This window comes from Talpa occidentalis, unplaced genomic scaffold, assembly GCF_014898055.3.
Source record: "Talpa occidentalis isolate TD23 unplaced genomic scaffold, MPIMG_talOcc4v2.1 talOcc4.7, whole genome shotgun sequence".
Classification (NCBI taxonomy): Eukaryota; Metazoa; Chordata; class Mammalia; order Eulipotyphla; family Talpidae; genus Talpa; species Talpa occidentalis.
In genome coordinates, this window is record NW_023605083.1 from 118,170,643 (window position 1) to 118,183,475 (window position 12,833).

Consider the following 12,833-nt stretch of genomic DNA (forward strand, 5'->3'; position numbering starts at 1 on the left):
CAGGGAGGCCCAACAAAGCATATTTATCCTTAGAAAAAATGCCTGGTAAAATGTTGGCCCTTGGATAGTATCTGAGAACTTGGACTTTGGGAGGTTTCCTACTATTCCCTGATAGGCAACATTTCATTTATAACTGTCATAAATTGTTGCTCGAAGAATAAAGAGAATAATCCCGCGCGACTCCACTGGGATAAAACTCTTGGAAGCTTACACCTAGTTTCCTCTGCACTTCACCAGATGCACCTTTGCATTTGCGGATTTTGGTTTGTATCCTTTCCCTATTATAAATCACAGCCATGAGTATGATTATATGCTGAGTCCTGTGAATCTTCCCAGTAAATACCAAACCTAGAGGTGGTCTTCAAAGAAAAAAAATCCCAGTAAATTCATTCTTTCCACCTTAGTTTAGAAAGTTCATGCCTATCAACTCACATACTTTTATTATATGTTATATCATGATTATGACCCAGCACCTCGAAGAGTTGAAAAGATAATCAGAAAATAAGGTCATATCCTTACAAATAATCATCCTCATTCTGAAACTGCATGTTGTTTTATAGCTAAAAGGGCACACGTGGGCTCAAGCAGTCTAATCACACACGTCATTTTTATAGTTATCAATATCCTCAAGAAGGAACCTCTGAGAAATAGTCACTGTACAGTAGCAAAGACACAAGAGTCTTTGTCTAATAAACACTGACATCCATTTTTCAAGAAGTACTCCTAAATAAATGCATATGGTTCTTCTCTGAAACAGAGTATTGTTAATACTGCTAACTGAATTTCTCATTATGCAAACAGTGGATTCCAGCTTGCTAGGGCATTAATAATAAACTTTGTTTTAAAGGAAAGGAGAACCAGTAAGTAAGTTAAAGTAAACCAAAGTTAAGAGGAAACAAGAACACTTAGTTATAATTCATTGGCTATTGGCTGTGGCCTTGCATTTATAAGGAAACAGTATGGTCTTACAAAACAATTTTTCTCTTTGTAGAGTAACTTATATTTGGACAGGAAAGATGTAAGATGTAACCAAACCAAATGTATAACATTTATTAAACTGTATCTCAAAAAATAACTAATACAAAGATATAGAATGAAATTCAAAAGGCACTCACAATTTAGAAGACACAGACTGAACAATAAAATAAGTAGTAAGAGTACATTTCATAGAATGAAACAAATATCCTTTAGCCCATACTGATAAAGATAATTGAATAAATAAGTAAACGGAACAGAAGGGAAAACTCATCCTTATGGTAAAATTCCAATTAATAAATGTAGAAGGAACTATGGCCAGATAATCTTGGCAAAACATTACAGTTACAACTGCAACAGTTAAAAAATGTAATATCAAAAGGCGGAGCAACATGGCAGCGAGGAGACGCTGCGAGTAAGATCTGCCATTAAAAAAAAGTTAATAGGGAGGAAAAGCGGCAGGTCCCAGTGAGAACTGGGACACGGAAGATAAACGGACGACTCCAGCAAACTACCCAAAGAAGAAAGTTGCCATAAAAAGAGGACTAGAAGGGAGGAAAGCACAGAACCCTGCTACCCTCCCCCACCCACAAAGACGGCACTCTCCGACCAACAGAAAGGAGGAAAAAAACAAACTAAAACGACCAACAAGAACAAACTATGCATCAAGCGGGACTGTGAGTGGAAAGGAACTATTTCAGCCACCACACCCAGTGAACTGGAGCTGTGGAGAACCCTGCAGGATTTGCCGCCGGGGGCGGTGAGCAAACGGCTACGGGCGCCATTAGAGAACAACAAATACCCCCGGAGGAGACCTGCACACAGCCCCAGGCCGGCCAGTAAGCTTGCGCGGAAAAGCTGCACGCTTGAAAAGCAAACGCGGATCGGGATCGCGGCTGCCCTGGTCCCCGCACCTGCGACCTAGGCTTGCGGGGAGACGCCCGGGGACCCTCACTGAGGTGAAAGTCCCTCACTGAGTAATCAGGAACCAGGCACCCAGGCACGGGAGCGGGGTGCAAAAGACGCCATTCTTGCAGACACTGAACTGGGCTACAGCCCGCATCCTGGACCTGAGGGCTTTGGAACTGAGACCCGGCGCACGAAATTTGGGGCGTTGGTTCTCCATGACGGTGGGGCACAAGGCAGACACAGCAACCCAAAGCCGTTGAGGTTTACCCTACCATTCCCGCTCTGTTCCCTGTCCCACGGGGTAAAAAAAACAGCTCCCCAAGGGCTCTAGGAGAGATCTCTGGCGCCACCTAGCGACTTGAAACCAGCAGAAGGCTCTTGGAGGAGCCAGTGGCCAGCTGGGAAGTTAGCCCACGCCAGGCCCCTTCCGACCAGTAGTCTGAGCCCACAGGGAGAGCAGGCACCCACGGCCGGGGCAGACAGGGCGCACGGAAGAGTGTGCCTGAGACCGGACGCGCAGGGAGTGTGTCCTGCATCGCCATTTTAGAACAGGGACATTTCTTCAGTAAAGACTGCCTGCAGAAGGCTCCAGAGGTGAGCGGGGGAAGTTCGCCCACACCAGGCCCCCTCTGGCCTGCAGTCTAAGCCCAGAGGGGGAGCAGGAACCCACCGCCGGGGCAGACCAGGCACACAGGGGAGTGTGTCCCCACATTGGCATTTTAGAACAGGGACCTTTCTTCAGTAAAGACTGCTTGAAACTGACAGATGGCTCCCAGAGGAGCCAGAGGGGAGCAGAGAAGTTCACCCAAGATGCTGGCCAGTCCCAGCAACACAGTGTCCCAATGCATACGACAAATCAGAAAACAGACAGTAGGGAGTAGAAGAACCACACGCAACCTAACAACTCCTCAGGAAAAAAGCACACCACAAAAAGAAAACAAACCCCCAGACTGCAATGACAGTAACTTGGAAGAACTTCTGAGCCTTCCAGAAAGAGAATTTAAAATTGCCATGATTAAAAAAGTGACAGAACTCATAAAGGAAAACAATGATATGAGAAAAATAATCAACGAGCAGAAGAATGAAATTGAGTCTTTAAAGGGGGAAGCAAAAGAAATGCAGGAGATCAAAGAATTAATAGAGGAACTAAAGAACTCTGGGAAAAGCAATGAAAGCAGAATAGATGAAATGGAAGAACGAATAAGTACTCTTGAAGACACAGAAATAAAAAGAACCAAAACAGAAAAGGAAAGAGAAGTATGAAGGAAAAAGACCAAAGAAAGACTTCGGGAACTATCTGACTCCATGAGGAAAGGAAATATAAGAGTTATAGGAACACCAGAAGGAGAGGAGAGAGATGTAGGAACAGAGAAAATATTCTAAGAGATAATTGAAGAGAACTTCCCAAATGTGAAGAAGGAGCTGAAAATTGATATACAAGAAGCAAGAAGAACACCAAACTTCCATGACAAAAGGAAAAATACAGCAAGACATAATAGTAAAGCTCCCAAGAATACAGGACAAGGAAAAAATAATGAAGCTGATAAGAGGGAAGAAACAGATAACATTTAAAGGAAAGCCAATCAGGCTGACATCAGACTTCTCCAAACAAACACAACGGGCAAGGAGAGAGTGGAGGGACATAGTCAACAGACTCCAAGAAAACAGATGCCAACCAAGAATACTCTATCCCGCAAAGCTCTCCTTCCTCTATGAAGAAAGAATAAGGACCTTCCCAGACAAACAGAAACTCCGGAATTTCATTACGACTAAACCTCCACTCCAAAAAATACTACAAGGAATCCTAAAGCCAGAACCTCAGAGGGACGAATAACAATGAAAGAAGACCAAAAAAAAAAAAAAAAAAAAAAGTTATTAAAAGAATAAATAAATAAAATCAAAGGAAAGACAAACACAATGGCAAATACAGATGCTAACATATCAATATTAACTCTAAATGTAAATGGACTAAACTCTTCAATAAAAAGACACAGAGTTGCAGCCTAGATTAAGAAACAAAACCCAACCTTTCGCTGTCTCCAGGAAACACATTTAGCTACAAAAGATAAAAATAGACTCAAAGTTAAAGGATGGAAAACAATCGTACAAACAAATGGACCAAAAAAAGAAAGTAGGAACAGCTATACTTATATCAGATAAAACAGATTTCAAACTCAAAAAGATAAAAAGAGACCCCAATGGTCACTACATTATGATCAAGGGGACAATACTTCAAGAAGAAAATCTAACAAAAGAGGTAAAGGACCTATACAAAGAAAACTATAAAACACTGTTAAAAGAAATAGAAGAAGACACAAAGAAATGGAAAGACATCCCCTGCTCATGGATTGGAAGAATAAACATTATTAAAATGGCCATCCTACCAAAAGCAATATACAGATTCAATGCTATTCCAATCAAAATTTCAATGTCATTCTTCAAAGAAATAGAACAATTATTAATGAAATTCATATGGAATCACAACCCCGAATAGCCAAAGCTCTCCTGAAAAAAAAAAGAAGGGAATGGAGGCATCACACTCCCAGACTTCAAACTATACTACAAAGCCATAATCATCAAAACTGCATGGTACTGGAACAATAACAGACAGACAGACCAATGGAATCGAATAGAAAATCCAGAAATAAACCCACAGATTTATGGTCAACTAATCTTTAACAAAGGAGCAAAGACTATGCATTGGAGCAAAGAAAGTTTGTTCAATAAATGGTGCTGGGAAAACTGGGTCGCTACATGCAAAAGAATGAAGCTTGACCACTACCTCACACCATACACAAAAATCAACTCAAAATGGATTAAAGAACTAGACATAAGACCTGAAACCATAAAATACATAGAAGGAAATATAGGCGAAACACTACGGGATATGCACATCAAAGACATCTTTACAGACACATCACCCAAAGCAGTGATAGTGAAGGCAAAGATAAACAGCTGGGACTACATCAAATTAAAGAGCTTCTGCACAGCAAAAGAGACAATAACAAAAACAAAGAGAAACCCCACCAACTGGGAGAACATTTTTGCACACAACACTAATGATAAAGGACTGATCACAAAAATCTGCAAAGAGCTGATGAGACTCAACAACAACAAAGAAAATAATCCAGTCAAAAAATGGTCAGAAGAGCTAAAAAGAAACTTCTCTGAAGAAGAAATGCAAATGGCCAACAGGCATATGAAAAAATGTTCAACATCACTTGTAATCAGGGAAATGCAAATCAAAACTACCATGAGATACCAACTCACACCAGTGAGAATGGCACATATTAAAAAAACTAGCAACAACAAATGTTGGCAAGGGTGTGGAGAAAAAGGAACTCTTCTGCACTGTTGGTGGGAGTGCAAACTGGTCCAACCACTATGGAGAGCTGTGTGGAGATTTCTGGACCTACTAAACATAGAGCTTCCATATGATCCAGCAATTCCACTCCTAGGTATTTACCCAAAGGACACAGAAACATCAATTCCAAAGAACACCTGCACCCCTATGTTTATAGCAGCACTATTTACAATAGCTAAGCTTTGGAAACAGCCCAAATGCCCAAAAATAGATGACTAGATCAAGAAGATGTGGTACATATATACCATGGAATATTACTCAGCATTCAAAAAAGATAAACACATGCAATTTGCAGCAACATGGATGGTGCTGGAAGGGATCATGCTCAGCGAAATAAGCCAGAAAGAAAAAGAAAAATACCGGATGGTCTCACTCATAGCAGGAATCTGAAAACTTAAATAAGGGACCAGGAAAATGAATAACTATAAGAAAGTGAAAATCAAAATCAACAAAAAACTATGAACCAGAGACACTCTATGGGGGGTAGAGGGCGGGAGGGGAGGGATTGGGTCAAAATAAGGGGTTGCAATTGTATGGGGAATATAAAAATAAAATTTATTATTAAAAAAATATCAATGGATGCTAAAATCAATGGATAAGAGTATTAGAACACTTACAAAGTCTCAACATATTTCTCCACACGATATTTATCAATTAGAAAAATAATTTTACAGTGGAGAAACTTAGATATTTTCTTAACTAAGTGATTAAAGTTAATATATCTGTTCAAAACATGGAGATGGGCATGCCAATTTTTGTGGTATACTTGCCAAGATGTACAAACTCAATTTAATCATGAGGCAACATCTGACAAAGCCAAATTCGGGAAATTCTATAAAATAACTCACTGATACTCTTCAAAAGTATCATGAGTATGAAAGATAAAGGATCAGGAAAAAAATAACTATAATAAAGTAAAAGTCAAAATCAAGAGACAACCATAAACCAGAGGCAGTCTGTAGGGGAGGAGGAGGGAGAGGGATCAGGACAGGGGTGGGAAGAGCACGAGGGACTATGGTGATGGTGCATGGGTGAATTGGTGGTGGGAATTTCATAGGAAATCATACGTTGTACAAAAAGAATGATGTAATATATATTTTAAAAAAGAAAAGAAAAGAAAGACAAAGGAACACTAAGACCCAGAATAAAAGAAACTAAACAGGCATGACAATTTAATGGGACACATAACCCCGGATTGGATCCCGAGTCAGACAAAAGATATTTCTGTATTCTGGGACGAATTAGGACTCTGCATAAATCCTGTAGATTAGTTAATAGTACTGTATCAGTGTTAATTTCCTGATTTGGATAATTATATGACTTAGTTATATAAAGTGTTAATGCTTGTGGAAGCTTGAATTCTTTGTACATTTTTCTAACTTTTTTTTTTTTTTAAAGATTTATTTATTTATTTATACAAGCACTGGGCACAGTCAGAAGTGCGGGAGGGTGAGAGAATTCACCAGAGCCTGAGAGGGAACAGAACAGGCAGACCAATGAAATACTTTGCTGAGAGGAGCAGCGGGCATGGCAGGAGAGGTCTGCGTGCCATGTGGGACCCTCGCTGGTGGCCGGGGATCGAACCGCTGCTGCAGAGGCTGCGGGCAGCCCTCGCAGCCTAGCGCTCCACTGCGCCACCAGGGGAGGTCCGGTAAGACACTTTCAAAACAAAGTTAAAAATAAAAATTTTAGAGCCTCCCTGGTGGCGCAGAGGTTAAGTTGCAACCTCTGAAGAAATTCGCAGCCACTGCAGCATGAGTTCGATTCCTGGCCGGCCAGGGAAAAACCCATATGGCGGAACAGACCTCTCGTCTCGCCCGCTATTCCCCTCAGCAGTGTACTTCAGTCCGCCTGCCTATTCTGTTCCCCGCTCTGTCTCTGGTGAATCCTCTCACCCCCCGCATCTGTGGCCTGTACCAATTCTATTTTTTTTTTTTTAACTTTTTTTTTTTTTTTATAGAGGCATGTTTTTATTTATTTATTTATTTGTTCGTTTGTTTCGTTTATACATGCACTGGGTACAGTCAGAAGCGCGGGAGGGTGAGAGAATTCACCAGAGCCAGAGCAGGGAGCAGAGCAGGCAGAAGGACAGAAGTACACTGCTGAGGGGAGCAGCGGGCGGCAGGAGAGGTCTGCGCACCATGTGGGACCCTCCTCTGGTGGCCGGGGAGCAGCCGGGAATCGAACCGGCGCTGCAGAGGCTGCGGGCAGCTTCGCAACCCAGCGCTCAACCGCTGCGCCACCGGGGAGGCCCTCTATTTTTTTTTTTAAAGATTTATTTATTTATTTATATAAGCACTGGGTACAGTCCAGTCAGAAGCGCAGGAGGGTGAGAGAACTCACCAGAGCCAGAGGGAAGAGCAGAACAGGCAGACTGATGAAGTACACTGCTGAGGGGAGCAGTACGTGCAGGAGAGGTCTGCGCGCCATGTGGGACCCTCGCCTGGCCGCTGGGGATCGAACCGGCACTACAGAGGCTGCGGGGCAGCTTCGCAACCCAGTGCTCAACTGCTGCGCCACCGGGGAGGCCCTGTACCCCAATTCTTGTATAAAAATAAATAAATCTTTAAAAAAATAAAAATAAGAAACAAAAAATTTAATGGCAGAAGAACTTAAAAGACATTTCTCCAGGGCCTCCCCCGTGGCATAGCGGTTAAGCACTGGGCTGCGAAGCTGCCCGCAGCCTCTGCTGCGCTGGTTCAATCCCCAACCGCCAGCAAGGGTCCCACATGCTGCGACAGATCTCTCCTGGTGTGCCCGCTGCTCCCCTCAGCAGTGTATTTCGTCAGTCTGCCTGTTCTGTTCCCAGCTCTGGCTCTGGTGAATTCTCTCACCCTTCCGCACTTCTGACAGTGCCCAGTGCTTGTATAAATAATTAAATAAATCTTAAAAAAAAAAAAAAAAAAAAAAAAAGACATTTCTCCAAAGAGGAAATGCAAATGGCCAACAGGCATATGAAAAAATGTTCAACATCCCTTACCATCATGGAAATGCACATCAAAACTACACTGAGATACCACCTTACACCAGTAAGAATGGCACATATCAAAAAAAACTAGCAACAACAAATGTTAGCAAGGATGTACTCAAAAAGGAACTCTCCTACATTGCTGGTAGGAGTGTAAACTGGTCCGATCACTATGGAAAGCTGTCTAGAGGTTCCTCAGTCTACTAAAAATGGAGCTACCATATGACCTGGCAATTCCACTCCTAGGGATCTACCCAAAGGACACAAAAACACTGATTCAAAAGAACACCTGTACCCCTATGTTTACTGCAGAACTATTTACAATAGGTAAAACCTGGAAACAACCCAAATGCCCAAAAATAGATGACTGGATCAAGAAGAAGGGTATATATACACAATGAAATATTATTCAGCAATCAAAAAAGATAAACTCATGCCATTTGCAGCAACGTGGATGGAGCTAGAAGGAATTATGCTCAGTGAATAAGTCAGAAGGAAAAAGAAAAATATCAGATGGTTTCACTTTTAACAGGAATATAGGAGAAACAAATAAGACATCAGTGTAAAAAATATTAACAGTACAAAACACAACAAAGCAAAAACAGACAATTATAAATCAGAGACAAACTGCAGGGGAGGAGGAGGGAGAGGGATCAGCAGGAGGGAGGGAGGAGCATAGGGGACTGAGGTGATGGTGCACGGGCGGGCGCACTGGTGAAGGAAATTCTATGGGGACTACACCTGAGGGGGTGGGGGAAAGCAAATATTGTTTAAAAATGAACAGTGATGTAAAAAATTTAAAAAGAACAAATGGAAATGTGAAAAAAAAAACACAAACATTTAAGAGAAAGATAAAGACAGAATGAAAGTTTTTCTTCTTCTTCTATTATCAAATTATGTAGTTTCCCCTCCCAGGGGAATCTACTGCTTCTAGTCATAAGCTAAATACTTAAAACAAAATTTAAACATTTTTAAGGAATATTACATTCAATTAATTTCAATAGGGCCTCCCTGGTGGCGCAGTGGTTGAGTGCTGGGTTGTGAAGCTGCCCCACAGCCTCTGCAGCTCCGGTTCGATCCCTGGCCACTAGGTGAGGGTCCCAAATGGCGCGCAGATCTCTCCTGCCGCCGCTGCTCCCCTTAATAGTGTATTTCATCAGTCTGTCTGTTCTGCTCCCCGCTCTGACTCTGGTGAATTCTCTCACCCTCCCGCGCTTCTGACTGTACCCAGTGCTTGTATAAATAAATAAATAAATCTTAAAAAAAATCAATTTCAATAAATGACATGTCCCAGACCGAACTTATTTATATTGATAGTTATGTTTAGTATAGTTAGTAAACTATACTCGATAATGTATGCCAAGAAAGTCTCCTTCCTATTTGGTTCTTAAGAGTTTAGACAAAATCACTATTTTATATACTTAAGTGCAGTCATATGTAATATGCTCTATGGTGTCAAATCATTTCCTTCCTTTACACAATATCAAGTTCACTCTGTCTCCAATTTAGAAAGGGACTTCTTCCTATCATTTAACGCAGATTCAACTGGAATACAAGCTCCTTTCCTCACAGATATCCTACCATATTTGGTAGTTTCTCTGCTTAGCCTAAAAAGCAGCAAATATAAACTATAATGTACATAGGATTAGTTTCAATAAAACACGTGTAATAAATTAGAATCAAATTCTCATTTGTGGGCCTCCCCGGTGGTGCAGTGGTTGAGCGCTGGGCTGCGAAGCTGCCCACAGCCTCTGCAGCGCCGGTTCGATCCCCGGACACCAGGTGAGGGTCCCACATGGCGCGCACACCTCTCCTGCCGCCCGCTGCTCCCCTCAGCAGTGTATTTCGTCAGTCTGCCTGCTCTGCTCTCTGCTCTGACTCTGGTGAATTCTCTCGCCCTCCCGCGCTTCTGACTGTACCCAGTGCTTGTATAAATAAATAAATAAATCTTTAAAAAAAAAAAAAAAAAAAAAAGAAAAGAAATAGTGTTGTAAGAACAACCTTGCACATAGATTTAAAAAAAAAATTCTCATTTGTGAACATGTTGCTGTGGAAAAAATATTTCAAGTGTTCCAACTTAAGTGATACACATATTATCATCCTTTTTCAATCTCCCCCTTTTTTCCAGTCTCCCAAATCATGGCTACTCATTTCCACATCTTAGAGAAGGCATTATAATTCCTAACTTTTTTCCCCAAATCCTGGCTAGTATACAGTTATTAATTCCTCCCTGTAATCAATGCTGAGAGTGAGGAAGATAGAATTAAGGAGAGAAGATTCACCCATAACTATAATACAGAAAGTTTCAAGTAACTTTTGCCTTGTAATCTTTAAAATAAAGAGCTGTGATCTTCAAAAGACTGCTTCATTGTTTGAAAATCATAGGTATTTTGGGTGAGAGAAAACTTTTACTAAATTAAACACTCAAATATGTTGATTTATATCTAGAAAACAGAGTAAAATTGTTTAACAAATAATCAATAGTTAAAAATTCAAATTATCCAGATCCTATACATGAAAATTAGCAACAAGTCTGAAAATTTCAAAATAGGCAAATGTAATATATACCAAAAAACCAACATAAAATTAGCATTCACACTTACCGTAACAGAAGTTCTTTGGGAAGTTTTTTATTGATTACCGCTTCATCGCTATTTGAGAACATCTGCAAAAACAAAATCATTGTGGCAAGTGTTACTTAATATTTTATTATGTTCCACTCAACAGTTTAGAGGTAATCTTTTTAACAGGTGAATTAACTATAGGTTGTATTATAAGCCAAAATCATATTTTCAAAGACTCTTATTTGAAAATCATCTTTCAGACATTTACTCTGTTCCTTGTTTTTAGAAAAAATGAACTAGGGCCTCCCCCGGTGGCGCAGCAGTTGAGTGCTGGGCGGTTCAACCCCCGGCTGCCGGTAGGGGTCCCACATGGCATGACAGACCTCTCCTGCGGTGTCCGCTGCTCCCCTCAGCAGTGTATTTCGTCAGTCTGCCTGTTCTGTTTCCCACTCTGGCTCTGGTGAATTCTCTCGCCCTCCCCCACTTCTGACTGTACCCAGTGCTTGTGTAAAATGAATAAATAAATCTTAAAAAAAAAAAAAGAAAAAGAAAAAATGAACTAATAGCAGTCAGAATGGCATGTGCCAGGTACTGTTTTAGCATTCTTTATGTATTATTTGTATTGAACCTTCATACTATCCCTCATGCTCACTTAACATATAAGGAAACTGAGTTATAAAAGATTACTAGCTTAAAAATCACGTAACAATAGAGTGAACATTTTAAAAATCCATTAAAATAAGGTGATTCACCAAACCTAACTCACATTTACTTACTCAAGGAGATGTTCAGAAATCAGGTATAGGGAACATTCTCTTTTGAACTGTATGTATCACTCAGAAAACTGATAATACTTCATAAGCACCAACATATGCATTCTTGGTGCACACAATGATCATTTTAACACATTAATCAAACAACCCACATTGTTACTTTTAAACAAGAATTGCCAAGATCAGAACTATAAGCTTGTCTAGATAGCTACACTGAAGAAAAATAAGAACAAAAACAAACAGCTATACCCAATATAAAGCAGAATAAAACGACAAATACATGTCATTAAAGCTGAGGCAAACAGGTTCAGTCCCATTATTAAGTACTACAGAGATTCCTCCTCACTTCATGCAATGAACACTTATTGATCACTCATTACTATCAGGTACTTTTTTAGGTAATGAGATGCAATGAAAATAAGACTATCTCTGCACTTAGCAGCTCTACAACAAAGAACAGAGAAATAATACTCCACTATTAGAGATAATGGACTAGACAAATGGGACAAGAGAAACAAGTAAGCTCACAGCTGACATATAACCTAGGTCTTAAAGGATTGTCAGAAGGAAATTGGGGGAAAGAAGGAGATAGAAACGTGTAAATGCCTGGAAACAAACATGAAGGTCATGGCATTTCATTATTTAAAGAATGGAGAAGCAGAAGAGGTAGAGAAGTAATGAACAGAATGTACTTCCTCCTCAATTTCACACATTTAAAGAATAATTATTTAAGTATTTTCTAATAACTATAAAAACCTGCCTTCCAGCTAAGAGGAAAATCTCTGTGAGAGCATGTTTGCCACCATTATTTCCAGAATTGAGCACAGAGCCTGACACATTGTAGGGACTCAACAAATAAAGTTGGTGAACTCTTAAGTGCATGGTGGGGTTAGATGGTGACAAAAATTTGTATACCAGGCCAGAAATGTGAAATTATTAGAAGAACCTAAAGCAATTAATTCTGAACTGGTAGTAAGAGGTAAGTAGGAATATACTGAGATCATTTTCAAGTAAAAAATGATGCAGGACCTCCCTGGTGGCGCAAGGGGTTAAAGCACTGAACTATGAAGCAATCTGCAGCCTCTATAGCACGAGTTCGATCCCTAGCCGGCCAGGGAGCAACCCACATGGCGAAGCAGACCACTCCTGTCTCGCCCGCTGCTCTCCTCAGCAGTGTGTTTCGGTCAGTCTGCCTGTTCTGCTCCCCACTCTGTCTCTGGTGAATCCTCTCACCCCCCGCATCTCTGGCCTGTACCCCAGGCTCTTGTATGCATAAATTA

General features: G+C 40.8%; 1 protein-coding gene across 6 annotated transcripts in view; it reads right to left on the minus strand.

Annotated features, from left to right (window-relative positions):
• The window catches only part of FBXL20 (F-box and leucine rich repeat protein 20), an 87,142-nt gene that overhangs the window by 32,554 nt on the left and 41,755 nt on the right, over positions 1-12,833 (minus strand). For all 6 annotated transcript variants that reach the window (XM_037495053.2, XM_037495050.2, XM_037495052.1 and 3 more), the window contains exon 2: positions 10,820-10,881. In XM_037495053.2, coding sequence (XP_037350950.1) covers positions 10,820-10,881 — 62 coding nt within the window. The remainder of the gene's footprint in view (positions 1-10,819; positions 10,882-12,833) is intronic.